The sequence below is a fragment of the Vipera berus genome, assembly GCF_964194415.1.
Source record: "Vipera berus genome assembly, chromosome: 2".
NCBI lineage: Eukaryota > Metazoa > Chordata > Lepidosauria > Squamata > Viperidae > Vipera > Vipera berus.
The window spans coordinates 124,121,218-124,149,177 of record NC_138203.1 but is presented as its reverse complement, the minus strand read 5'-3'; the positions used below and the strand labels follow the sequence as shown (position 1 = coordinate 124,149,177).

The following is a 27,960-nucleotide window of genomic DNA, read 5'->3' as shown; positions in this document are numbered from 1 at the left end:
GCCAGAAAAAGGTTAAACCTTTGTTTCTTCTGCCTGACGCTTCTTTCAGGAAGAACCGATCTCCCCTTGCAGAGAAGCAGTCTCTTTTTGTAAGAAGGGAAATTTTATCTTGCGATCCATTCCCAGTATGGTTCAAATGTAAATATAATGCAACACATTCTTCTCTTCTACTCCACATTTTTATTTCCCAGATGTCAGCCATGAACTCCCTTGTACTGGACAGGATCAATGGAACAAATACAGAACCCATAAAGGACACAGTGGATGCCACTCAAGTCACTCCTGATTCAGGTGAGTGATCTGGCAGTTCTGTGCAATAACAGCCTTCTGGATTGCACAGAAACTTTCTGGATTGCCCAAGAACTATATTTCTCTTTCTCTTCATCTCCTCCACAGGCAAATGTTTAATACTCTCTCATAGAAAAATGTTATTGCTGAAATGTTAGGGCCAGTTTGGTGGAGTGGGTTAAGGCATCAGGATGCAATAAGGGAGACTGGGTAGTCTCCTTTTGTTAGGCACAAAACCAGCTGGGTGACCTTGGGTCAGACACTCTCTGTCAGCCCTGAGAAGTAGGCAACAGCTAAAAGGTAACGGTAAAGGTTCCCCCGCACATGCGTGCTAGTCGTTTCCAAATCTAGGGGCCGGTGCTCATCTCCGTTTCAAAGCCGAAGAGCCAGCACTTGTCCAAGGACGTCTCCGTGGTCATGTGGCCGGCATGACTAGATGCCAAAGGCACACGGAGCGCTGTTACCTTCCCACCGCAGTGGTCCCTATTTTTCTACTTGCATTTTTACGTGCTTTCGAACTGCTAGGTTGGCAGAAGCTGGGACAAGTAACAGGCGCTCACTCTGTTACGCGGCACTCGGGATTCGACCCGCCAAACTGCCGACCTTCTGATCGACAAGCTCAGCGTCCTAACCCACTGAGCCACCGCGCCACTTCTAAAAGCTTGCCAAGCAAAATGAGACACTTTTGTAAGCAATTGCCAGGAGTCAAGCCTGATATGAAGTCTTGAAAAAAAGGGAAGGAAAGGGAAAGGACTCACTGTAGGTAGAACTTTTCAGTTGGCATAGCTGGGCAGATTTGTGATACTCTGCATGGGAGGGGGAGTTCATGCAAAGCACCCTTCCTAAACAAGGCTTACCTGGCACCACAGTTCTTTTGGCACCAAGTAAAGACATCTGTATTTCTCTGGCAATCGTACTAGTATCTTTTAAAATGTAAGATTTTATTGGCTTCTTCTGGAATTTTTATGATAGATTTATTGCCTTTATAAGTAGTACCCCTGAGTTATACATTACATGTTGCTGTCTCAGTTGTTTTTCATGTTGTTAAAATATTTTGCTGTTAGTTGTGAAGTCGTGTCCAACCCATTGCGACCCCATGGACAACGTTCCTCCAGGCCTTCCTGTCCTCTACCATCTTCTGGAGTCCATTTAGGCTCACACCTACTGCTTCAGTGACTCCATCCAGCCACCTCATTCTCTGTCATCCCATTCTTCTCTTGCCCTCAACCTTTCCCAACATTAGGCTCTTCTCCAGTGAGTCCTTCCTTCTTATTAGGTGGCCAAAGTATTTGAGTTTCAACTTCAGGATCTGGCCTTCTAAAGAGCAGTCAGGGTTGATCTCCTTTAGGACTGATCAGTTTGATCGCCTTGCAGTCCAAGGGACTCGCAGGAGTCTTCTCCAGCACCATAGTTCAAAGGCTTCAATTCTTTGGCGCTCAGCCTTTCTTATGGTCCAACTTTCACTGCCATACATTGCAACTGGGAAGACCATAGCCTTGACTATACGCACTTTTGTTGGCAGGGTGATGTCTCTGTTTTTTAGTGTGATGTCTAGATTTGCCATGGCTTTCCTCCCAAGAAGCAAGCATCTTTTAATTTCTTGGCTGCAGTCCCCATCTACGGTGATCTTGGAGCCCAGGAAAATAAAATCTGCCACTACCTCCATTTCTTCCCCATCTATTTGCCAGGAATTGAGAGGGCCGGATGCCATGATCTTGGTTTTCTTAATGTTTAGTTTCAACCCAGCTTTTGCACTCTCCTTTTTCACTCACAACAAGAGGCTCTTTAGCTCCTCTTCACTTTCTGCCATTAGAGTGGTATCATTTGCATATCTTAGGTTGTTGATATTTCTCCCGGCAATCTTAATTCCAACTTTTGATTCATCTAGCCCTGCCTTTCTCATGATGTGCTCTGCATATAAGTTAAACAGGCAGGGTGACAGTATACAGCCTTGCCGGACTCCTTTCCCAATTTTGAACCAATCAGTGGTTCCGTGTCCAGTTCTCACTGTTGCTTCTTGACCTGCATATAAGTTTCTCAAGAGACAAATAAGATGGTCTGGTACTCCCATCTCTTTAAGAACTGGCCACAGTTTGTTGTGATCCACACAATCAAAGGCTTTAGCATAGTCAATGAAGCAGAAGTAGATGTTTTTCTGGAACTCCCTAGCTTTCTCCATGATCTAGCATATGTTGGCAATTTGATCTCTAGTTCCTCTGCCTCTTAGAAATCCTGCCTGTACTTCTGGTAGTTCTCGATCCACATACTACTGGAGTCTAGTTTGTAGGATTTTAAGCATAACTTAAAATGAGTGCAATGGTGCGATAGTTTGAACATTCTTTGGCACTGCCTTTCTTTGGAATTGGAATGTAAACTGATCTTTTCCAATCCTGTGGCCACTGTTCAGTTTTCCAAATTTGCTGGCAAATTGAGTGTAGCACTTTTACTGCATCGTCTTTTTAAGATTTTGAATAGCTCAGTTGGAATACTGTCACCTCCACTAGCTTTGTTGTTGCTCAGCTTTCCTAAGGCCCATTTCACTTCACATTCTAGGATGTCTGGTTCGAGGTCAGTGACCACCTCAACGTGGTTATCAGGGATGGTAAGCTCGTTCTTGTATAGTTCTTCTGTGTAATTTTGCCACCTCTTCTTAATCTCTTCTGCCTCTGTTAGGTCTCTGCCATTTTGGTCCTTTATCATGCCCGTTTTTGCATGAAACGTTCCCTTCATCTCTCCAATTTTCTTGAAGAGATCTTTAGTCCTCCCTATTCTATTATTTTCTTCTATTTCTTTGCACTGTTCATTTAAGAAGGCATTCTTATCTCTTCTAGCTATTCTCTGGAATTCTGCATTCAATTGGGTGTATCTTTCTTTTTTTCCCTTGCCTTTCACTTTCCTCCGGTTCTCAGCTATTTGCAAAGCTTCCTCTGACAGCCATTTTGCTTTCTTGCATTTCTTTTTCTTTGGGATGGTTTTAGCTGCTACTTCTTGTATAATGTTGCGAACCTCCATCCATAGTTCTTCAGGCACTCTATCAGATCTAATTCCTTAAATCTATTTGTCACCTCTACTGTATATTCGTCAGGGATATGATTTAGTTCATACCTGAGTGGCCTAGTGCTTTTCCCTACTTTCTTCAGTTTAAGCCTAAATTTTGCAACGAGAAGCTCATGGTCTGAGCCACAGTTAACTCCTGGTCTTGTTTTTACTGACTGTATAGAGCTTCTCCATCTTTGGCTGCAGAGCACATAGTCAATCTAATTTCTGTGTTGACCATCTGGTGATGTCTATGTGTAGAGCCGTCTCTTGGGTTGTTGGAAAAGAGTGTTTGCTATGACCATCGTATTCTTTTGACAAAATTCTATCAGCCTGTGCCCTGCTTCATTTTGTACTCCAAGGCCAAACTTGCCGGTTATTCCGGTTATCTTTTGGCTTCCTACTTTAGCATTCCAATCCCCCATGATGATAAGGACATCATTTTTGGGTGTTAGTTCTACAAGGTGCTGTAGGGCTTCATAGAACCGGTCAATTTCATCCTCAGCACTGGTGGTTGGGGCATAGACTTGGTTTACTGTGATATTGAATGGTTTGCCTTGGATTCGAACTGAGATCATTCTGTCATTTGGGGGATTGTATCCCAGTATTGCTTTTCCTACTCTTTTATTGACTATGAAGGCTACTCCATTTCTTCTGAGGGATTCTTGCCCGCAGTAGTATACCTGATGGTCATCTGAATTAAATTCACCCATTCCTGTCCATTTTAGTTCGCTGATACCTAAGATGTCGATGTTCAGTCTTGTCATCTCTTGTTTGACCACGTCCAGCTTTCCTTCATTCATAGATCTTACATTCCAGGTTCCTATGGAGAAAAAATCTTTACAGCATCGGACTTTCCTTTCACCACCAGACACATCTACACCTGAGCCTCCTTTCGGCTTTGGCCCAGTTGTTTCATTCTTTCTGGCGCTACTAGTACTAGCCCTCTGCTCTTCCCCAGTAGCATATTGGACGCCTTCCGACCTGAGGGGCTCATCTTCCAGCGTCATATCATTTTGCCTTTTGGTACTGTCCATAGGGTATTCATGGCAAAGATACTGGAGTGGGTTGCCATTTCCTTCTCCAGTGGATCACGTTTTGTCAGAACTCTCTGCTATGACCTGTCTGTCTTGGGTGGCCCTGCACGGCATAGCTCATAGCTTCATTGAATTACGCAAGCCCCTTCGCCACAACAATCCATGAAGGGGTGTTAAAATATACATGCATATAAAAAAATAAAGTTTCTCTTCAGTTGAATTCATAATATGGAAGTGATTGGCCACTGCCTCTTCCAGGCTGAGATTTTTTCAGCTTAACTAACAATATTATTATTAATTCCAGGATTGGTCTCCCATTCAAAAAGTAACCAGATCTGACTCTGTTTAACTTTATTTGACATTGGATAAGGTTGGATAGGTGCTGCTATCTGGTGCCTGTGTGCTTTAACTGATCTGTAGGACATACAGAGAACCATGTTATCAAAAGATCACAGTAGATCAAGTTGGCAGATATTGAGAGATATATTCATGGATTAAAGATAACAGTGCTGATGCACTGGGTTACAGCTCCCATCATCCATAGTGAAAATGTATATTCTAAAATGAATTGTTTTTTCAAGAAACAGTTTTATTACTGTACAGAACACATGAGTTGGAATCAGACTGGCATCCACATTGCTCCACTAAGACTGACACACTCTCTCTCTCTCTCTCTCTCTCTCTCTCTCTCTCTCTCTCTCTCTCTCTCTCTCTCTCTCTCTCTCTCTCTCTCTCTCTCTCTCTCTCTCTCTCTCTCTTGTAAAGTTTATTGGCTGCTTATCATACCTCAGTGTTGTGTACTGGGTTCGTTGCTTTAATGAAGAGACGAGGCGAGTGAGTTCAGTCAGGAACATATTTTATTTGCTTGCAGGAACCGAACTGAGAAACAGGACTGCAAATGCAGCTATTTATAACCTGGCCTCTAGGTGGCAGCCAATAGGTTTGAAGCAACCTATTGCCGCTCTAGAGGCAGCCACGGCAGCACTGGAGACGGTTGTCTGAGGAGCTGGAAGCCATTAGCCAGTTCCCTGCTTAAGCAACCTTCCAGTATTCAAACCCATGTGGTACACTCAGTAAAACAAGGCCCAATACATTACACCCCTCCCCCCTAGAATGTACACACATTATAGCAACAAAAGAAATAAGTACAGCAATTACAGAGTTTACAAAAGTACAAACAGTAGTATGCACAAGTTCAGCATTGTTCCAATGTATTCACTAATAGAGACTTTCCTAAGCAGGCAGCAATCTCAGTGACACACACAACATTATAGCACAATTATTTTAGGACGAAATCCTGTAAATAAGTTGGAGGCTTACGAACCCTTGTAGATCACCTGGGGGATCCCGGCAACTCCTGGTCTACCAGCTTGACCCCCTCTACTCGAACACGTGTCGCCAAGCTATTACCGAAAGCTTGGGCTGGAAATGGTCACTGAGCCGTTTCTTCAAGTCCGTGAACATTATGGACTCCAGTGGAGTCGGAGCAAACAAGTTCTCCGCAATGTCGAACGTGGCTGGGCCGCAAACACACAGGAGCGTTGCGGCCTTCAGGCCGTCTTCGGCGACTTGATTGGTGCAGAGATAGTTCTCGACCCTGGATAAATACAAAGACAATCTTTCTGGGTGAGCTAGGTCAAATTCTTCCAGCTTTCCGACCTTCGCCATTTCGGTGAAGTCTTCGCGGCTGGGGCTCATCGTCTTCTTATCCTGCTCCTCCGTATGCCCAGGGACTGATCCCAAGGGTTCGTGGTCGCTAGCGTGGCTGTGCTAGGCCGACCATAGGGGGGGGGAATTGCTTTCCTGCCAGGCGCGTTCCAGCCTAGTGACTCTGAGCTCTGTGGAAGGAGCAGGATCCCACCTTCGTCGCCAGTGTTGTGTACTGGGTTTGTTGCTTTAATGAAGAGACGAGGCGAGTGAGTTCGGCCAGGAACATTCTTTATTTGCTTGCAGGAACCGAACTGGGAAACAGGGCTGCAACCTATTGCCGCCCTAGAGGCAGCCAATGGCGGCGCTGGAGATGGGTTGTCTGAGGAGCTGGGAGCCGTTAGCCAGCTCCCTGCTTAAGCAACCTTCCAGCATTCAAACCCGCGTGGTACACTCAGTAAAACAAGGCCCATTACATTACACCTCAGGGTAACTCTGGGCAGTTTACAATCCTAAAAAATAAAAACTGTACAAAGAAAAACATAAATAAAATCCTACACATAGCCAAATACTGTGGCCCAATTAAAAAATGGCGAGGGCGGGAGCACGATTGGGACACAGGTGGGATATGTTGTTAATCTGCTGTGATGCTCCCCCATTGGAGCCCCTAGACAACTGGTCTTTAGGTTCTTGAAGAAGTCTGGAAGGTTGGGAACAAACCTCACTCTGGGGGACAAGATGTTCCAGAGGGCAGGTGCAGTACAATACAATATCTTCCCCAGAATATTCCCTTTGATTCAAGCATAGCTGTCCCAAGAGCACAGCCCTTCCAATTCCCAGTTCTATCACATAGTGTCTGTTTATTGATAAGTAGAAGATAGGTACCACTTTTAGGCAACCCATATGTTTAGACAGGCTGCCTGTGATATATAGCATAGCATAAGAGTGGGGACGTTATGGGTCTCTGGTGATGCTAAACTACAGTTCACAAGACCTTTGACTACTGGTGAAGGATGCTGGGAGGATCCTGAAGGGTGATAAACTATTTTTCCTACCAGTAGCTCAGTATTTTCACAGCAAGACACAGTAAGAAAAGAATGCACGTGTAGGAAAAATCTACGTTCTAAGTGTTTATGTTTAGTACTCAAAGAAAGAGTATTTTTTCTGGAAAAGCAAGAGGATTTTTTTTGTTGGTAGCAACATTTCCTCTAAAAGAATATTGTGCCCATATTATACGGCCTTTTTAACTATACATTTCTTAAACTAAGAAATTACAGAATACATTGAGCCTAATTTATAATGTGATTTGGAGATTTAAAGTCATTATCTGTCACTTGATGAGGTTTTTACTAGGACATTATTCTCTATAAAGAAGCCTACAGTCATAATTAAGATGAATTAAAATGTTTGTTAAATGTCCTGGGAATGATTTTTAATTTTTAATTTATTATGTTTGTTAATGACATGTATGTGATTATTTACATTATTCATTACAAATGACAACAGCTTTTTTGGGTGTTTTGGGGATGCTTTCAATAGGCCGGCTTTTCCTAAATAAATGGTATAAGGCAGAAAAATATTCCCAATAATAATAATAATAATAATAATAATAATAATAATAAGAAGAAGAAGAAGAAGAAGAAGAAGAAGAAGTAGTTGGAAGGGATCTTGGAGGTCATCTAGTCCAACCCCCTGCTCAGGCAGGAAACCTTATACCATTTCAGGCAAATGGCTGTCCAGTCTCTTCTTAAAAACCTCCAGTGTTGGAGCATTCACCACCTCTGGAGGCAGGTTGTTCCACTGGTTAATTGTTCTAACTGTCAGGAAGTTTCTCCTTAGTTCTAGGTTGCTTCTCTCCTTGACTAGTTTCCATCCGTTGCTTCTTGTCCTGCTTTCAGGTGCTTTGGAGAATAGCTTGACTCCCTCTTCTTTGTGGCAGCCCCTGAGATATTGGAACACTGCTATCATGTCACCCCTCACCCTTCTCTTCATTAAACTACACATACCCAATTCCAGCAACCGTTCCCTATATGTTTTAGCCTCCAGCCCCCTAATCATCTTGGTTGCTCTTCTCTGTACCCTTTCTAGAGTCTCGACATCTTTTTTACATCGTAGTGACCAAAACTGGATGCAGTATTCCAGGTGTGGCCTTACCAAAGCATTGTAAAGTGGTATTAGTACTTCACTTGATCTTGATTCTATCCCTCTGTTAATGAACCTAGCACTGTGTTAAGGGAATGCCCACATGAACATGAATTATACTTCCCTGTCTCACAAAAGAAGGGGCTAAAATCACTGTTCTACAGCAGCTAAAAGAGGACATAACACACTATAGAATCTTGCCAATTTCACATCTGCTCACTTACCCAGGGCTACTGAGGAGATGCAATGCATTTGAGCCAGGATTCCCCTTTGAGGTCCAGCTAGGGCACTTGAAGCTCAGGAACCAGGAGGAGTGAGACAAGCATTCCCTCCGATACTGAAAAAAAACTCCCTCAGCCCTCACAGGATCCACATTTCCAGATAAAAAGCAACTTCAGAAAGTCTCCTGCATTGCAGTTGAGAAGAAAAGGTATCAGCTCAATTGCCAAAGAGGGAGAATAATTTGGGAATATAAGCGTGCCGATCCAGTCGAGGAGTAATGCAACTCCCTTGTATGGAAATGCTTCAGGATGAGTTGTACTTTTTCAAATTAGACAGTAGGATGGTTGGATAGGCTAGGACAGGGGTAGGCAACCTCGGCTCTTTTATGACTCATGGACTTCAACTCCCAGAATTCCTGAGCCAGCTATGCTGGCTCAGGAATTCTGGGAGTTGAAGTCCATGAGTCATAAAAGAGCCGAGGTTGCCTACCCCTGGGCTAGGATATCAAGCAGTGGTGAACATCCCTCTCTGAAGGTGAAAATCTTATATACATTCCTCTCATTGAATATCAAAACAAACCTTCTAATTGTGAAACTTGATCTACTGTCCCCCGTAAGCCAGACTGGGCTCTCCCTCACACAAAAGATCTGCACATGGCTGGCATCAGTTGGCTTTGCTTCAGACAGCATGACTTCCTGGCAGGCTTCATTCCTGATAGCTCTGTTGGAAAAGGAAGTACTGCTGCATAAAGATACGGTCCATGCTGGGCCTCAGGGCAGGGGCATGTAGGACTGGACAAACAAGGACTTCCAAAGCCCATTTGCAGTCAGAAATGGCAGGCCACAGGGACATTGTGTCATCTTTTTCTTCTGGTTTATTTCCATTGTCAGAGCCCATCTGAAAGAAATGCAAATGAAATTCACCTTAAAAAAAACCCAGGATGATATGGAGAATCTGAAAAGTGACAAGCAAATGCCAGTTTTTCGCCCCATTATTAGAGGTTCTGGAACCTCATGTTTTTCTCAGAATTTCTCAGCCTTCTTCCACAGGCTGCTCTTCTTGGAAACCTCTAGCACATCTCTGCTAAAATAGAGAAATACAGGTTTGTGGGGTGGGGGGAGTTGACTGGACAATTCTGGAAGCTGAAGTCCACACATCTTAAAATCTCTCATGTTAAGTAACACAGGCTTAATGAATCAGAGAATTTAATCCCACTCTTTACTAGCATTGATGATGTTGCCTACTTTGGGTAATGACATGTCTGCAGGAAAACCACCAAGCTCAGAGAGCACCAAGGACCCTTCATTTCAACCCTGAGCTACAAATGTCCTCCTTTATTGGTATGCTGGCTTAAATATTTTTCCTGTCTGTAGTGTATGCTCTTAAAGCATACACGGAATGTCAGCACAGCAGGGGGCTGGACAGCTCCAGGCTATAACCGCTTTTGGCGGGAAAGCCTGAATAGAGCTAGTCGTTGACAGCCCCAGGGCATGGTCAGCTCTGGCGGGAAGCCAGGGTTTAAATCCATTGGCCACCTGCACTGGCGGGAAGCCCAGGTTTGAATCTATTGGCTGCGATTCACCTGGGCAGGTATAAAGAGACGCCAGGTAACCCCTTTGCTCCAGCTTCATTCCTGATAAAATAAAGAAGTACTACCCAGCTCAAGTGTCCGTCTCTCTGTGTGATCACGCGACATGGCACTGTCACACTGCCTTTCCAGTGGTCATTCCTCTCTTTTCTTCTTATCTTTCAAAAATATTATTAATTACATGATTAAACATCAATATTGCTTTGGCCTCGCTTAGCTGCAATTGATAGAACTCATTCCCTCCATCGTGTTTAAAATTTATTTCAGAGTCCCTTAGTTTCTGTAGAATTAAAAACCAAGAGACTTGTATTCCTGGACTAAACTATGCTGGAAGAACATAAGGGCTAGCAACAGCTTCAGGTATACCTCAACCTTGTGCATGAGATAGTAGACATTGAGTCAGTCCCTTGAGATATGCTAGGCCAGGAAACATACCCCACAGGGACTAGTAGAACTCTACTTTATTGCTGCAAGGTATAATGACAGGATCTTGACAGCCTGAGAGAGCTTCTCTCTTTCTCTTGTTATAGTTTTGAATTTCTTTCTCACTCCCTCTTCTTTTCCAGAGCTGAGCTAATAATTATTTATTTATTTTATTTTTATTTTTATTCCATTTATATCCCGCCCTTCTCCGAAGACTCAGGGCGGCTTACAAGCTTAGCAGTAACCACCTTATGTAACCACCTTATGTAACTACCCTTGCATTCCTTCTTCAAGGTTATATCCAAATGCTTCTATAGGTTGTGTGAGGCATAACCCTTGTGATATTGCTTTAGAGAAAATGGATTTTCTCCTGAGAGCTTGTGCCCTGTCCCCACTTGCACCCTAGCACAGTTCAGGTATGATGCAGCAAGTTCTCTGCCTTGTTTTCATCACATTTGCTTCACTTCCATTCCCAGCCCATAAGTGACATTCAGACATTTAGCATTTCCCCCCTTAAGTTGATGCTGTGTTGTTAAGGTGCATAAAATCCATAATGTTTGCCAACCATTGCCTTGACTATGAATTAAAGTGGGCATTGCTAGGTGTGTCCAGAGGAATATTGTGCGTATTGATTCTCTTCTGGGAATTACACAACTATTTCTCTCTCATTCTTTAGCCTGGCCATTTGTATTTCATTTCCTGAGTTGCTTTCATAACTGTCACCTCTCCCTTTTTCTGTTTTTGATACCAGTCCATTTCCATTAAGGGAGAAAGGAGAGCTGAACTCCATCTTTTCATCTGGTGAAGAAGAGAACATGAATGTGTGCTTATTGCTAGTTTTCTTGTAACGTTCAGTGTCAGTCATTGAGTGGTGACCCAGAGGCTGGTGAATTTCAGTTCCCTTCCTCTGCAATTCCTCTTCATGGCAGGACCTCTGCCAGGGCTGCCTTTCCATATGTTTATTTATTTCATATAATTTTTAATTGAGAAATTTAAATTGTTAGTCTAAATCTTGAAGATGTGGTTGTGATGATGCAATGTATGGTTGAATTGTAAAAGATTACAATTTTAAAAGTTAACGTAATTTAGTGGAATATGTAAGATCTTTAAGCAAAAGATATTTATAATTAATAACTATAGTAGAATTTTTGGTACTGTTATATTGGAAGAAGGTTGATTTGTTTATTATAGAAGAATCGATTTTGAAAGTTTTGAATTAGGTAGAAATGGTAGAATATGTGAAGAATATTTGTAATGGAGATATACTATGATGTTTAAGGAGAGTTAAAGCGTGACTGGATTTAAAGTGTAATTATAGTTAGTATATTTTAGATTAAGATTAAGATTGTGAAAATAATACCCTGTATTCTGCTTTGGGAAGTCGGGGGGGGGGGGCTGGGGGAGGTAGGGGTATTGGGTGGGTTACGGTATGGGTTAGGGGTAGGGGGGGATGGGGTTTATGTTCAAAAATGTACTTTAAAACTTTTTAATTAAAAAAAAAGAGAAATGATGAAATAAACAGGAGGAGGCGACAAACCAGCTGCCCAGAATTCCTTTCCTTTCCTTTCCTTTCCTTTCCTTTCCTTTCCTCCCCTTCCCTCCCCTTCCCTCCCCTTCTCTTTCACTGTAAGTTTCAAAGTCATGTCTGTAATGCACACAAGATTAAATTACTAAACTGCAGTGATACCTTGGACTATATTTCTATGTACCTATATTCCTATTTCTTTTGGGAAATAGGATCCATTTAATTCAAGGGGATTTACTTCTTTCCAAGTGTATATATAAGACTGCACCATAGATATTATTGAACTCTGCCTTTCCTCAAATAAAGTCACACTTGTACATCTATATGGAAGGAGAGACGAGGCTATTTCTGTTTACAGTGATCAGAGCATCAAGAAGCAGTAGGGAATATATCTTTCCATGAAAACTATATTTATTTGTTTAAGGAGTGTAACTCCAATGAAAATTTCCTTCCTTTCACAAAGCTAGTGAGAATGGTATGGACAAGAGCAAAAAAGGAATACATCAATAATAAGCAGAACCCAAAATAGACTTCTTGGCTATATTGGGCTATCGTAATGCTCTAAAATCCACTGTGATAGTCAATTATTTATGGAGATCTGTACATATTGATCCAAACTTAGGTACAGAGGTTTCTACTTTGGATCTGCAGCAATGTTTCCACGTTTTTTTTTCTCCAGCCACTATTTATATTACTCTTCTATGAATGCCTGTATAAGGCATCAATGGGCAAACTTGTTTGGGGATAAGGAGATCCTCTTGGCCTTTCTGTGATGTGCTGAGCATTGCCCTCCAAAAGTTGGTTTTATCTAAATTTAGATTAATTGAAATGACTAGTCCCTGTGTGTTTGAGGATTTCTCTCTTCTATTTTATTACCAACCTCTGAATGGATTCTAGGAGCAGTGGCTCAACTACTCATCACTGGTGAAAGAATATTGTAAGCCTCCCAGAGTTACTTGGAGGTAAGATGGGCAGCTAATAGATTTTACAAATAAAAATAAAATAAAATACTGTTGAAAGAACAATCTTCATCAAAGTCCAGTCCAAGCTGGGAATAAACAAAATGGAGACTGCTTTAGAAAGAAAGTTGCAGTTTATTGAAGAGGAGAGTCAGACAGAAACAAGGCTCCGGGAAAGCTGACCACATGTAGCAGGGAGTGGTGGGCTTTTAAACCTCTTTTGGACTTTGTATTTGGAGTTCTTTCTGTTTGAGGCTTTGAATTTTCTGCGTCATGTACTTTGACCTGAGTCTGAGTGTGTCCTTTTGGTATTGGTGGGTTAATCCTATTATGTTTCCTGTTCTTAGAATTTGGGTGAGGGTATGTAGATTTTAGGGGTCTTTGTCTTCCTAATTTCATCAGCTTCTAGCTTCCTGGCTCCAACCTTCCTGAATGGATTATTATTTATTTATTTATTTATTTATTTTATTATATTTGTATACTGCCCTTCTCCCGAAGGACTCAGGGCGGTGAACAGGGCATATATAAAAATACAGAATACAAAAATTAAAAAGAATTAAATAGTAGCCCAGCTAAAACAATCAATAATAATATAAAAATCCCCATTAAAACCCCAACACATCCCCCATCAGGCCAGGCCGGCTTGTTCAAATAGATGGGTCTTCAGACCGCGTCGGAAGGAGGTCTGCATTTGCATTTCTTAAAGCTAGTTTCTGCTTGGGGGAGAGGGGTTGGGGCTGGTTTCTGTCTTCTTTAAAAAGATCTTCTCCATTATTCCTTTGGGAAAATATATTCTGCCTTTTTAATATTCCCCAAAATATTCATTTCTCTGGATTCTTCCCACAATACTTTCCCAACGAGTGATGTGTTGAACCCACAACTCCCCGAAATGCTGATTTAAACTTATGGGAGTTATAACTAGCAGCAGGTGACATTAATTAATTAAAAGAGTTAACTTCTGTTTAACAATATGAATGGTCACTTTGATCAGAGTGGGGGAAGTAGAGATTGGAACCAGGGCTTGGAGAGAAGTAATATATTTTCCCCCACTTCCCAAGAAAGTTATTCTTAACCAAACCACAGAAAGCAAATTGCTGTTTGAGCTATTATTCTGCCATGAGTTAAATAACAAATTGATCAGATGTCAGCCTTGCACCTCTACCCCTCTTTTTCAATTTTGTTGCAGAGCTTCCTCCTTCTATTGCTGCCAGTACGGCCTGTTTGTCTTCCCAGCAGGGGAAGGCTCTTCGCCCTGCGTCCTGTAGCAATAGCTGTGGGGTTCCCCCTCAGGCTTCTGTGAAGCAACAGCAACCCCGGGCCTCAAAGAAGCATCGCATCAGCTCCACTTCCTCTGTCTGCACCAGCAGCAGTAAGAAGAGCTGCAAGTCAACAGCTTCACAGATTCAGGAGGTAGCCGGGGATGGTGAGTTCACAGAGGGAAGGTCTGGTGGGGTGGTTGCTGAAGAATGACCACTGATGGATAATAAAGAAGAAACAACTGCCTGGGAAAGGGGTAGGCAACCTTGGCTCTTTTATGACTCGTGGACTTCAACTCCCAGAATTCTGGGAGCTGAAGTCCACGAGTCATAAAAGAGCCAAGGTTGCCTACCCCTGGCCTGGGAGTAACATTTTGGTTCTTCAAAATGGATCAAGGCTTAGAAACAAAAGTAGGAAGGCTATCCCATAGTAAAGTAATGAGTAATGAGTAATGAGAGAACAGGACAAAACCACTGGTGGGCGTCATTTGGCCCCTGATAAGTTTTCCAAGGGCAAGCAGATATTTTAGAGAAGGACTGAGAGTCTTCTGTGAAGTAGATCAGCAGCTTCAAAGTGGCAGTTAACTGAAGTTCCACCCTTTTTAATATCTATTTTACACATCACCTTCACATAAAACAGGATAAAGTATCTGTTAGGTACTGGGTTCGTTGCGTGATTGACGAGACGAGGCAAGTGAGTTCAGCAAGAATCATTCTTTATTTGGTTGCAGGAACTGAACTGAGAAACAGGGCTGCGAATGCAGCAATTTATACCCTGGCCTCTAGGCGGCGACCAATAGGTTTAAAGCAACCTATTGCCGCCCTAGAAGCAGCCAATGGTGGCGCTGGAGATGGGTTGTCTGAGGAGCTGGGAGCCGTTAGCCAGCTTCCCTGCTTGAGCAACCTTCCAGCAATTAACCCCACGTGATATTCCTAAGCAAGACAAAGCCCAATACATTACACCCATCCCCACTAGAATGTACACACATTATAACAACAAAGGGAATGGTTAGAGCAATTACAAGTTTTTCAGAGATACAAAAATAATATGCAATGTACACATTTTCCATACTTGCTAATACAGAGGCTCTCCTGGCTAGCAGCAATCAATGACACATACAACATTATAGCTCAGTTATTTTGGAACAAAATCTTGTAAATACGCAGGAGGCTTGCGAACCCTCGTGGAACACCTAGGGGACCCAGGCACTCCCTGGCCTACCAGCTTGCCTGCCGGGCTGGGTAGACCAGGGTCCATAAGTTCAAGCGAGTCTGGCTGACTCAGAATTCTCTGGCTGGCCATTTCCGGTCGGCCCACCCCAGAGTCCAATCTTTCCGCAGAGTTAGCACAGCAGCTGTAGTGTTCTGGTTGGCTTTCTCCATCAGGGGCCCCATGTTGCACTCCTGGGCTTTACCTCCCTATGGCCACCTCCCTGTTGCTCCAACTGCTTGGGACCTCAGAGCTTATGGATCGATCGGCCTGGCTGCCAGTTTGCGGTCCGTGGATGGGACCTGGGACGAAGTCCTCGCTTTGTGGCCATTCTGGAAAACGCTTCCTAAGGTGATCGATATGGCGACGAATGACTCACCCACCCTCTAAGCCCACTTCGTATGAGAGGGGGCCTGACGTTTTGGTGATTTTCCCTGGCACCCACAAGTTCCCATGCCCATAGTTCCGGGCCCACACCCCATCACCCACTTGCAGCCCCCTCGGGGGATTTGGGTGAGAGGCTTCAGCTGCCACCCAGTCTGGGTGCAACCTGTCCAGTTTCGTGATTAGTCGCCTCCCCCAGCGCAGCTCTGCAGGGCTTTTGCCCATTGCTGTGCACAGTGTGGAATGTTGGCAGAGCAAAAAGTCAGCCAGTCTGTAGTGCCAGTCCCCAGTCACTATGCGTTTCAATGATTCTTTCATGGTGCGTACCATTCGTTCAGCTTGACCATTACTAGATGGGTGAAATGGAGCCGATGTCGCATGCCTAATGAGGTTTGCCCTCAGAAAAGCCTGAAATTCTGCTGCAGTAACTTGGGCCCTGTTATTGGACACTGTGGCCAATGCCTTCTTGTCAATTTGTGTGTAATTACGCTGAGCAGAGGACAGTGTCCTCGAATAAAAAGCAATTGGAACTTGAGTCCCATCGCTCTCCAAGTGACTAAGAACAGCCCCCACCCCATATGGGGACGCGTCACACACAAGGCATACCGGCATCGATTCCTTAAAGTGAGTGATCGTGGAACTGACAGACAGTAGAGCCTTCAATTCCTGAAAACTTATTTCGTGAACACTAGTCCACTTCCACACTGTATTTTTGTCCAAGAGGTGGTGTAATGGTTCTGCCACTGCGGCCTTGTTAGGAAGGAACATGTGGTAAAAATTTAGGAGGCCTAGGAATGCCTGAAGCTCTCCCTTTGTTTTGGGGCTGGGTGCCATCTGAATGGCTTTTACTTTTGACTCAGCAGGGTGGATGCCGTTGGCATCTATACAGAAACCCAAGAACTCAGTTGAAGGGACTCCAATACTACACTTTTTTTTTTTAAGCTTGAGGCCTGCTTTGTGCAGCCTTTGAAGGATGGCTCTGAACCTCCTTGCTAGCACCTCAGTGGACTCACCGGTGATGAGCACGTCATCAAAATAGGGGCAAACCCCCGGAATGCCCTTGAGCGTCCGCTTCATAATGCCTTGAAAAATGCCGGGCGCTACGCTGACCCCGAATTTCAGGCATTTTACTTTAAACACCCCCCTGTGGGTTACAATTGTCTGTGCTGTGGCTGTGGCCTCATCAACAGGAAGCTGTTGGTAGGCCTGAGCCAAATCTAATTTTGCAAAAATTGTACCACCTTGCAAGGACGCCAGGATGTGGCTTACTACTGGTACCGGGTATGCATGCTGTTTGAGTGCACGATTAATTGTGCATTTGTAATCGGCACAGATTCGGACCTCCCTGTTGGCTTTTAGTGGCGTTATGATTGAGGTCTTCCATTCACCCCCATCTACTGGCTGAAGTACTCCCTGTTCTAGAAGTTTATCTAACTCAGCGTCTATTTTGTGTTTAAGAGCAAATGGCACACTATGAGGTTTAATCCTGACCAGCACTACAGTAGGATCTAGTTTAAATGTTATTGGCGGGCCCGTGTACATCCCCAGAGCTGAGTCAAACACATCTGCGAATTTCTCGCATACTGTCGCTAGACTCGTGACTTGCGTCCGGTTGATTCCGGTTACTTGGATGCCTAGTGCATCAAACCAGTCGAGCCCAATCAGGCTCATTCGCTGACCCCCTACTATGCCAAGGTCCAAGTGCCCAGAAAACCCCTTAAATGTAAGGGCTAGTGTGGCCTCACCCTTGACGACTCTAGCATTCTGGAAGTCAGTTAGTATAATGTCAAATGGCCTCAGCTTGTCCCATCTCTTGCTGCAATTGCAGACGAAATTAAATGTCTCAAGTGAAATAATGGATACGGCTGAGCCCGTGTCCAGCTCCATCTTGCAAGGGACCCCTTGCAGCTCCACCTGAAGTCTAAACTTCGGCTTAATAGGGCAGTGAACTCCCATGCAGCAAATGCTTCTGCGGCTGGAGCAAAAACTTACACTATACTGTCCCAGGCCGCCAGTACCTCTCCTCGTCGGAATGTCCGACTGGCGATTCGATTGCCGGTCCCTTTGGCGACCTCTGCAGATGGACGCGATGTGGCTGGTTTTTCCGCAGGCCCGACACGTGACTGTCCAGAACCTACAGTCCATGTGTTGGTGGCGGCCGCCACATCTTGGGCACCTAAGGAAGGGATCAGTCTTGTAAGTTGCCCCTTGTTGCTTGTCGCTGTGACGCTGTTGGTCGTTGTGTTTTTGTAACTTGTTGATTTCTGTGTTGTCTTCTGGGTTTTCCACATGTTCGGCATCCTCGCGGTGGACTGCTTCCTTGTGCTGTGCTGTTTTGGCGGGCCGCATAGCTCGTATGGCCCCGCCGGCGGCTTCATCCGCCATGATCTCTTTCAGCATGTCTGGGAACGACAGTCTCTTTGGTGAAGAGTTTTTGCTGTAACTCTCGATTCCAGAGACCGCAGACAAGCCGGTCTTGTAGCCTCTCTTCGATGTTGGAGAACTGGCACAGGCGTGCGGCCTGCCTCAACGCCGCAATGAATTCAGACTCTGTTTCACCTGGTTGCTGAACCCTCTGTTCGAATGCATGGTGCCAAATGATTACCGACAGCTTGGGCTGGAAGTGGTCTCTGAGCTGTTTCTTCAAGTCCGTGAACGTTACGGACTCCAATGGCATTGGTGCGAACAAGTTCTCCGCGATGTTAAATGTGGCTGGGCCACACACACACAGGAGCGTAGCGGCCTTCAGGCCGTCCTCGGCAACTTGATTTGCGCGTAGATAGTTCTCGACCCTGGATAGGTACGAAGACCATCTTTCTGGGTGAGCTATATCAAATTCTTCCAGCTTTCTGACCTTTGCCATTTCTGCTAGTCTTCGCAGCTGGGGCTCGTTGTCTTCTTGTCCTTCTCCTCCGTTGACCAGGGACTGGTTCTCTGGGTGCATGGTCGCTAGCGTAGCTGTGCTAGGCTGACCGTAGGGGGGGGGAATTGCTTTTCCCGCCAGGCATGTTCAGCCTCTCCCCTAGTGACTCTTCAGCTCAGTTGGAGGAGCAGGATCCCACCTTCGTCGCCAGTGTTAGATACTGGGTTCGTTGCTTGATTGACGAGACTAGGCGAGTGAGTTCAGCAAGAATCATTCTTTATTTGGTTGCAGAAACTGAACTGAGAAACAGGGCTGCGAATGCAGCAATTTATACCCTGGCCTCTAGGCGGCAGCCAATAGGTTTAAAGCAACCTATTGCCGCCCTAGAAGCAGTCAATGGCAGTGCTGGAGACGGGTTGTCTGAGGAGCTGGGAGCCGTTAGCCAGCTTCCCTGCTTGAGCAACCTTCCAGCAATTAACCCCATGTGATATTCCTAAGCAAGACAAAGCCCAATACATTACAGTATCAATCACCCAGTCACACCCACTCCACCCAAAGGGATCTTTAAATTTGTCTTCTTCCACACAGATAGGTGCATGTAGCTTTATTAAGAGCCCCCTTAATTAAGAAGGACAATTTCTCACCCAAAACATACTGCAGAGGACGGCTTTGCTGTTAGGCAGAGCTGCCTCAGAAGGCAAAGAACAGGGAACTAAATTTCCTGAACTAAATTTCCACTCTCTGAAGGCTCAAGTGCGGGAGAAGGCATTAAACCCTGATGAGATCTTTAAATCGGATTCAACAGCATCTTGATCTCTCCATGGCAGCTAGTCATGGGGGCTACATGTTATTTCCAGTAACAACATGGAAGGCCTTTCAGGGCGAAGTCCTGGAAAACAGCTGGAAGATGAGAGAAAGATGATTCTCTTCTAAGCTACCTAAGGGATTCATGGATGCTCTTGGTAAGCCCTTGTGGAAAAACAAGGCTGGCTCAAGCAGCATCCTGCTGTACTTCTGCCTGGCAATTAGCCATAAAGGAGTAATGTGTGGGAGGCTTCATCTTGTCTTGGTGCTGGGTGGGAAACATTTTGGACCAGCCTTGCCATAACAGCGTTCTCCATTCGTGGATACACTGTTTAAAATCTGAAATGTGCATTTTATATTCATTGGGGAAAGTCCTAAGGCCAGTATCAGGAATGACTAATGGGGTATAAGTGTTCTGTACCAGCCTGCTACCGGCCCTGCAGAAAAGGCAGGGACAACCCCTTTTACAAGAAGGCAAGAGGCTGGAATTAAGCCTGCCAAATTTATGAATACAAAAACAAACAGAACAAGACACGAACCAAGAAACAGGAGCTTTTCAAGCGGTTGCCTTCAGCAAACCAGCCCTCCCACGCATTCCCCTTTTATACAGTTCAGGGCGTGGCTTCTCTCTGCCTCCTTCCAAGGTGCCCCATTGCCTTCCTCTGTTTACTCCTGATTGACTGCCTCCTGCGTCGGGCGTCCTTGAACAGGGCCAGCTGTGGGTCATCTTCATTCACGCTGTCAGGCTCACACAGCTGGGTCTCCGTCGTGACCAGGTGGGAGGGGCCTGGCTGAGGGCTCTGCGGAGCCTCAAGGCCATCATCAGCAAGCTCTTCAACACCCCCCTCCTCCTCCTCTGAGTCGTCCGACCCAACTGCCGAACCCACAGACTGACCCTGAATCACAACAATAAGACAGGAAAAGGAAAGCTTAACAAGGAGGTTTGGTTCCATTCTGCCCACGTGTTTATTTGTAACGAGAGGTGAGGTTCTTTTCATCTCTTGCAGTTTTCTATGATTGTGCGGGTTTTGTAGTCTAGATCTGCAAAATGATTAGCAAAGCTGGCTTCTTTTATCAAGGCTAGAGAAAAATCTCTTAAATCATTACTCAGCTGACAATGAGAAGAGTTGAAGAATACTGTGTACCATCAGCACAAGGAGCATTTAAGGATGCAGCTATTCCACTTGTGGACTTAAATGTTACCCTTCCAACTGGGTTGTGCCACGTGACTGCCCTAAAAATGTAGAGTGCCTCTTACCTATCTTCCCCTTTATGCTTAATGAATTTAAGTGCCAAAGACCAGACCTTCCTAATGGTTTTGGGACGGAGTTGCAAAAATATAAACAGGCATAAACTAAAAAAGAGAATTCAGTACACGTCCCTTAGCTGTCATGTGGGATAGCTTTCTCATAGGGGCTCATTAAAAAGATGAGATGTGAACAGTGGCGTAGCGTGGGGGGTGCAGGGGGGGCCGGGCGCAACATCTGGGGGGCGCGACCGGCGGGCTAGGGCAAGGCTGCTCGCGAGCGAGGGGTATCTGTGCCTGCGCCGACACAGAAACGCTTCTCCGGGTGGGGGAAGGCTCGGCGGCTCCCTGGGTCTATATACGCCTCTGTATGCGCACGCCGCCGCGCGCTCCCGCGAACGAGAAAGAAAGAACGGCAGCGGCGGCGTCTGCGAGCCTCGCCAGCGGCGGCATTCCTCGGTGTGGGCGTGCCTGCGTCTTTGGGTGTGAGGCTTTCGGAGAGGCTGCCTTTGGCTCCTGGTACTTGCAGCCGGTGTAAAAGAACAAGTCTGTGAAAGCAGGTGAGAATTTCAGGGGGGTGGGGGGGACGGGAGATCGCGGGAGGCTCGATTCTTCTTACGCCAGGGGGGTGCCAGGCGTGCGGTGCGAGAGCGAGGGGGCGCAAATTACTTGCCTTGCCCCGGGTGCTGACAACCCACGCTACGCCACTGGATGTGAAGACTGGCAAATCAGAACCTTGAGTCTTTCATCCTCTCGTAGGTTTAAAATGGGCCTCCTTTTTTCATTTATTTTTTATTACGCACCCAGACACACACACACACATACACACACACCTACCAAATCTGTGCTGCAGAAATCTAGGGAGAGACACTGAATGTGCTAATTCTTTGGTTCAGTCTCATGACTGTATGTATTTTTGTAGGCTAGCACTGGTGGTCCTGACAAAACTGGCCCAGGAATGGAGTTTGGGTTTCATGATATCCAAGATACCAGCCAGTTCAGTAACTGTTAGCTTCAGCTTAGCATGCAAAGCAAATATATTCAGATGTTGATTTTTGCCAAGAAAGCTGCACTTGAATTGATTTATAAGGTATAAGGATGTTGCCAAATTCACCCCACTATTGTGAAAGTGTGACCTTGTCTTCTTCTCCCTCATATTCCTTTCCACAGAGCTGTGTGCTGCCATCCTCTTAGCCTCTTTCTTTTTGTTGCTGTTTTTCTGATATCCTGCCTCTTCTTTCTGGGCCCTACTCTTTCTGCTCTGCCTGCTTGCCTGCCTGCCTATCACTCAAGGCTCCTGGGGGCTGTATTCTGACCCTTCCAGCTGTTGTTGCTGCTGCAGACTTGAAGGATCAGCCCTGGAGTTCTGCTACCAGACTCGTGACTGTCTGGAACTTGCATTAGAAGTGTCTGAATTGTGCTATCATTGATTAACAACAACTACCATGGAGGCTTTCTACTAACTGCCTTTCTTCAGGGATCATTATGGCAGGTGAGCAAAGTCTGACATTATTTCAAGAATTCTGTGTATCCTTCTTCCCAATATTCTCAGAATATTGTCATATCTTGGAACACAATAGAAGGAAAGAATACTGTGGCCAGTGGCCAGATTGATATTAATTTTATACTTCCTAACCAAGGATGTATAGCCTGAGACCCAATTCTGAAACATTTTTAAGACGAGAAACTTAAAAAACTCTGGTGTAAGCCCTCATATAGGCATATCACAAACACAGGCAACCCATAAAACTCAACAAAAAGGCAGAACTGATTTTGCTCATTTAGTAAGAATATCTCAGGAAGACCTATTAGGAATCTCTCTGAAGTGAGGAGACACGGACAAAATGACATGCCTTCTCTAGTAGACCTCATACATTGGAATGCCTTACCTTTAGAAGTTTCATCCCTCACAGTTTGTTTGTTTTTTAAAAAAACTGTTTTATTTCTCTGGATTTTCAACAAGGCTAGGTTTTATTAGCTTCCAACTTGGGGGTGGTTTGACCTATTATTATTGGCTCATAATTATTGTACTCTTTACAATTTTGATTTATTTTGCACTTTTAGTTGTAACATGCCCAGAGTTGTATGTGCTGGGAGGGCTATCAAGATAGAAATCTGACCAGGAAGGTCAGTAATATAAAATAATTCTTTGCTTGCAAAGAGTTTCAATCAAAGGCCAATTCTGCAAAATCAGTGGGAAGAGTTCAGAATCCTCTGTTCTGAAAATCACCCTTGCCTTGGATTGCTGTTTCTGTGGGATGCTGAGAGCCGTGATTCAACAACTGGAAAATCCAGTTCTCTAGATCTCTTCTATGCCCAGCATTACATTTTATCTTTTATAATTTATTTAGGGAAAGAAAATCCAAATGGGTTTATCTTTGGGCTGTTTTTAACCTTTCTTCTAATCAGTTTCTCTGCAGAAAATGTAATAAAGCATGTTTCACTGTCAAGTTCCATCCTAAGTTCTATCCTAACCTATTTTGCTGGGTAGTAAGGAAATAAACATTTGCAAGAGTTCAGCAGCAAGATCATATTAACCTTATTGCAAAAATATGCCTCTTTGTATGTGGAGGTTTGTATGTTGAGCCAAACAGCAAAAGCATGGTAAAATTGACCTGGACTTTATGTGAAACTCATAATTATATGGACAATTAAAAAGGTAAAGGTTCCCCCGCACATGCGTGCTAGTCGTTTCCAACTCTAGGGGCCGGTGCTCATCTCCGTTTCAAAGCCGAAGAGCCAGCACTTGTCTGAGGACGACTCTGTGGTCATGTGGCCGGCATGACTAGACGCCAAAGGCGCACGGAACGCTGTTACCTTCCCACCGTAGTGGTCCCTATTTTTCTACTTGCATTTTACGTGCTTTCGAACTGCTAGGTTGGCAGAAGCTGGGACGAGTAACAGGTGCTCACTCTGTTACGTGGCACTTGGGATTCAACCTGCCAAACTGCCGACCTTCTGATTGACAAGCTCAGCATCCTAGCCCACTGAGCCACCGCGTCCCTATATGGACAATTAGCATATCCTTATAAATCAGAGGAAAAGATCTTTGTTCATTACAAAATGCAAATGAAATTATGAGATGCATTCAGCTTTATAGTCTATTTGGATATGCAGAGAATCAGAATTTTGATCAGGAAATTTTCATTAAATAGCTAATACTCATTAATATTACAGATAATCAGTAATGGAAGGAAAAAGATATGTCAATAAGAGAATGGATTCTTAGTATCTGAAAACTGCTTTCCTTCCTTCCTTCCTTCCTTCCTTCCTTCCTTCCTTCCTTCCTTCCTTCCATCCATCCATCCATCCATCCATCAATCTAAAGTTGCCCATTTCAACCAATGACTCTGGGCAGCTTACAATTCTAAAATTAAAACAATACAAACATTAAAAATAAATGCTTCTTCTTGACTCCTCAGCAGCGTTCAACCCCATGAATCATGGTATCCTGTGGGAATTGGGGATGGGTGGCACTTTATTGCGCTGGTTTTTTTCTCCTTTCTCCGGGGCTGGTTCCTATCAGTGTTAATAGAGGGACAGAGATCTAACCCATCGTCCCTACTTTGTGGGGTGCCTTAGGGTTCATTCCTCTCTCCTCTTCTATTTGACATTTATGTGAGGTAGCTAGGTAAGGTGATATGTCAGTTTTCGATGAGATATCAGCAATTATAAGAGCCATCTTATATTGAGCAGCAGTATAAAGAATTTAAAAAATAAAATACGCAGATGACATCCAGCTTTATATCTCTACCCCAGGCCCCTTAAGTGATGCCGTGGATCTTCTATCCCAGTATCTGGAGGCCGTTGGGGACTGGATGGGGGCAAAACAGATTCCTTAGCAAGACAGAGTAGCTGTGGGTATTTGGACCCTCTAGAGAAAAGGTTCTTTCATCTTTACTTCTGGATGGGATTGTACTACCCCAGACAAACCCAGTGCTCAATCTGTGAGTCCTTCTCACAACTCCTGCTCAAAGATATCCCACAGATGCTTTTTTTCATGAGGCAACTGGACCTTCTTTGAAGACATTTCACTTCTCCTCCAAGGAGCTTCTTCAGCTCTGACTGGATGGTGGGGAATGGAAAGATTTATACCCCTTGGAGACAGCTGGTCATTTGCATTCTTTTAGAGAGTTGTTAGTGCTACCTGGAGGCTTATCTGTGTCTTCAGGGTCACAGATATACTGCCATGTGCAGATCTGTGCATTGGGTAAACAAAGCAACAACTTCATAAATGTATGGCACAACATAGGAGAACAAACCCATCAGGACAAGATTCAGCAGTCCTTCTGCATTTAAAAAGACAAAGGTCACTCTTTCGAAGATAGCAAAGTCTACATTTTGGAGAGAGAGGACCCCTGGTTTGAAAGAGGGGTCAAAGAGGCCATCTATGTCAAAATTGAACAATCCTCTTTCAATGGAGGGGGCAGGATACGACATCATCTGTCTTCAGTCTACAACACAGTCCTTTCAACAGTTCCAAGAAGGCTGCACACACATTTGCACTACTTAGGTGACCCTGAAGACACAGATAAGCCTCCAGGTAACACTAATGACTCACTAAAAGAATGAAAATGACCAGCTGTCTGCAAGGAGTATAAATCTTTCCATTGCCCACCATCCAGTCAGAGCTGAAGAAGCTTCTTGGATGAGAAGCAAAACATCTTCAAAGAAAACATTTATGTAACACCACTCCTGTGTGAGCTGCATTGGTTGCTGATATATTTCTGAGTGCAATTCAAGGTGCTGGCTGTTACTTTTAAAGCCTTACATGGCTTGGCACTGGGTTACCTAAGGGAACTGCGTTTTTCCAAGAGTTTCTATCTGTACAACTCGATCTAGCAGATTGGACATGCCGCAGACCCTGTCAGCCAAAAAGTGTTGGCTGTTGGGATCTAGAAGATAGGACTTTTCTACAGTAGTTGCTGAAGAGCCCCTGCTTTGCAAAATATCCTCCTCCTTGGAGATTAGGATGGCCCCAGTCCTGTTGGCCTTTTGTAAAGCCCTCAAAACCTGGCTGTGTTCCATGCCTGGGTAAGGACCCCATTTCCTAGATTTATTGCTAACTGTCCAACTGTCTCGGCTGCTAGGCATATTTACTTTGTATAAATATATTTATTTAGGGTTTTTTATTGCTTTCATTGTTTTAAAATGTTTTTATTGTCTTATTACTTCCTTACTTCCCTCCGCCCTGTGCCCTCCCACAGAGAGGGCCTCCTCAGGGTGCCACCGATCAGAGAATGTCGATTGGTGCCCCCAGGGGGAGGTCCTTCTCTGTGGGCACCCCAGAGCTATGGAATCGGTTGCCGGTTGAGCTCCGGATGGCGCCCGACCTTCGCTCCTTCCGTCGCGATCTGAAGACACTCTTATTTGAACAAGCCGGCCTGGCCTGATGGGGGATGGGTTGGGTTTTTATTGTCATTTTAATATATGTATTTACTGTTTTTAGTTGGGCATATGTTTAATTTTCTTTTAACTTTTGTATTTTTGTATTTTTTATATATCTGCCCTGTTCACCGCCCTGAGTCCTTCGGGAGAAGGGCGGTATATAAATAAAATTATTATTATTATTATTATTATTATTATTATTATTATTATTATTATTATTATTATTATTATTATTATTATTATTATTATTATTATTATTATTATTATTTAATTGTAAACCGCTAAGAGTCATTGATTGAGATGGGTGGCTATAGAAATTGAATAAATAAATAAATAAAGGTATACAGCAGTCAAGATAATTAACAAGTTAAGAATAAAGCCAGGAAACAGGGCCATTAGCACATTCAGAGCTCCAGGCTTGAGTACACAGCCATGTTTTTAAAGCCTTACCAAGCATTCATGTCGTAGTTCACAGACATTTTAGAATTTGATAGGGGAGACAGGGAACAATGATTTTATTTGAAAATGCTGTATTTCTTTCTTACAGTTTGGATTATTACAATAAAGAACAAGATAAAATTCATCATTTGTTTTGAACATTGTTCTGTATAAAGTTATATGACATACAAATGGCCAACTGAATCTATATAGATATACCATGGCATCATCATCATCATAGAAGAGGATAAAGGTGAACCTTATTTTCTGACCTGTGAACATACAGGTTTTCATTTGCACTATATATGTAATGCCCCACCCTTTGAAGTGGCCCAGCAGAAGAACAGTTTGTGCATATGATAATATGCTGATAGACTAGAAAAGATTTCTAACTTCTGTGTTTTGTTTGGTTTTGTTTAGCAGGAACAACCAAAGGAAGGGGTAAGAGCAACGTGGAAACCTGTGGCTAATTGAGCAGTGATCTTAGAGTTCCCTTGTACTCCTAATCTTTTTTTTTCTCCTCTCCTTTTCCTCCAGACTCTTGTGCTCTCTGTGCCCTGGCCTGCCTCTTTTGCGAGTTCATGACTTTTTGCTCCCTCCTCTTGGAATGTGGAGCCTGCAGGGGCTGCCTAGAGGTTTGCTGCAGTGGGGAAAGAGGGGAGCCACTATCTGAAGGCTGCTGTGGCGATGCAGGTGCAGGGAATTGCCCCTGTGGGCTGGGCTGCGGGATGCTGCAAGACTGCTGTGGTTCCTCGGACTGTCTTGAGATCTGCCTGGAATGCTGTTCCATCTGTTTCCCAGCCTAGTTGCCACATGCCCATCCAACGTATGCATGCCAGAAAGGTGCCCATATGCCCTTCCAAGAATTCCTTCCCTGGCTTCAGAGTGAAAAGATGGATGCTCTGAACTTTCTTTGCTATTGGCCTCATATGTTGTGATGCCAATGAAGTATCTCCCCATTTTTGAAAACATCACACTACAATTGGGCATCCACTAGATGGCAGCAAAGAGGATACAAATACCTCTGACAAGTACCATCTAGTGGCTGTTTGGATCTGTGCAAGGCAAAAGATCTTTGTAAGGCAAAAGATTGTAACTGTTGAAATACCTCCCCTCCCCAACCACCCCCATTGCCCTCACACATAATGGATGGATGTTATTGTTCGGACAAATGAAGCACATTTAAAACAGTTTTATTCTGCTATGGTCAGGTCAACATCAAAAGTATACATTTATGCTACGGACATGTTAAAATTCTTCTTGAATCCTGAAATATTGTCAAATCCAGTTTCTCTTCTTTTGATGGATGTGGATAGGGCTATTGGTGATATCTTTTCCTTGATGCTTACAGAGATGTCCCTATAAGATGAAGCAACCAATAGGATTTATCCCTGGTCTTTCCCCTCTCCCTCTTTTAAAAATGTGATTAAAGCTCTGCTCCATTGACTTTGCAATGTTTTTATTGGATGGACTGAAACTGGAAGATTCTGCTGCTGTTAAGTAC

The 27,960-nt window shown here is 44.1% G+C and overlaps 1 protein-coding gene across 1 annotated transcript; it reads left to right on the top strand.

Moving 5' to 3' along the window:
• Positions 1 to 191: 191 nt before the first annotated feature.
• Positions 192 to 27,262, top strand: LOC308660950 (myoD family inhibitor domain-containing protein-like; the record flags this gene model as incomplete). Its single annotated transcript, XM_081315597.1, has 3 exons — positions 192 to 291; positions 14,054 to 14,290; positions 26,994 to 27,262. The coding sequence occupies 3 exons, from the start codon at positions 192 to 194 to the stop codon at positions 27,260 to 27,262; spliced, it is 606 nt and encodes a 201-aa protein (XP_081171723.1).
• Between the last annotated feature and the right edge of the window lie 698 nt (positions 27,263 to 27,960).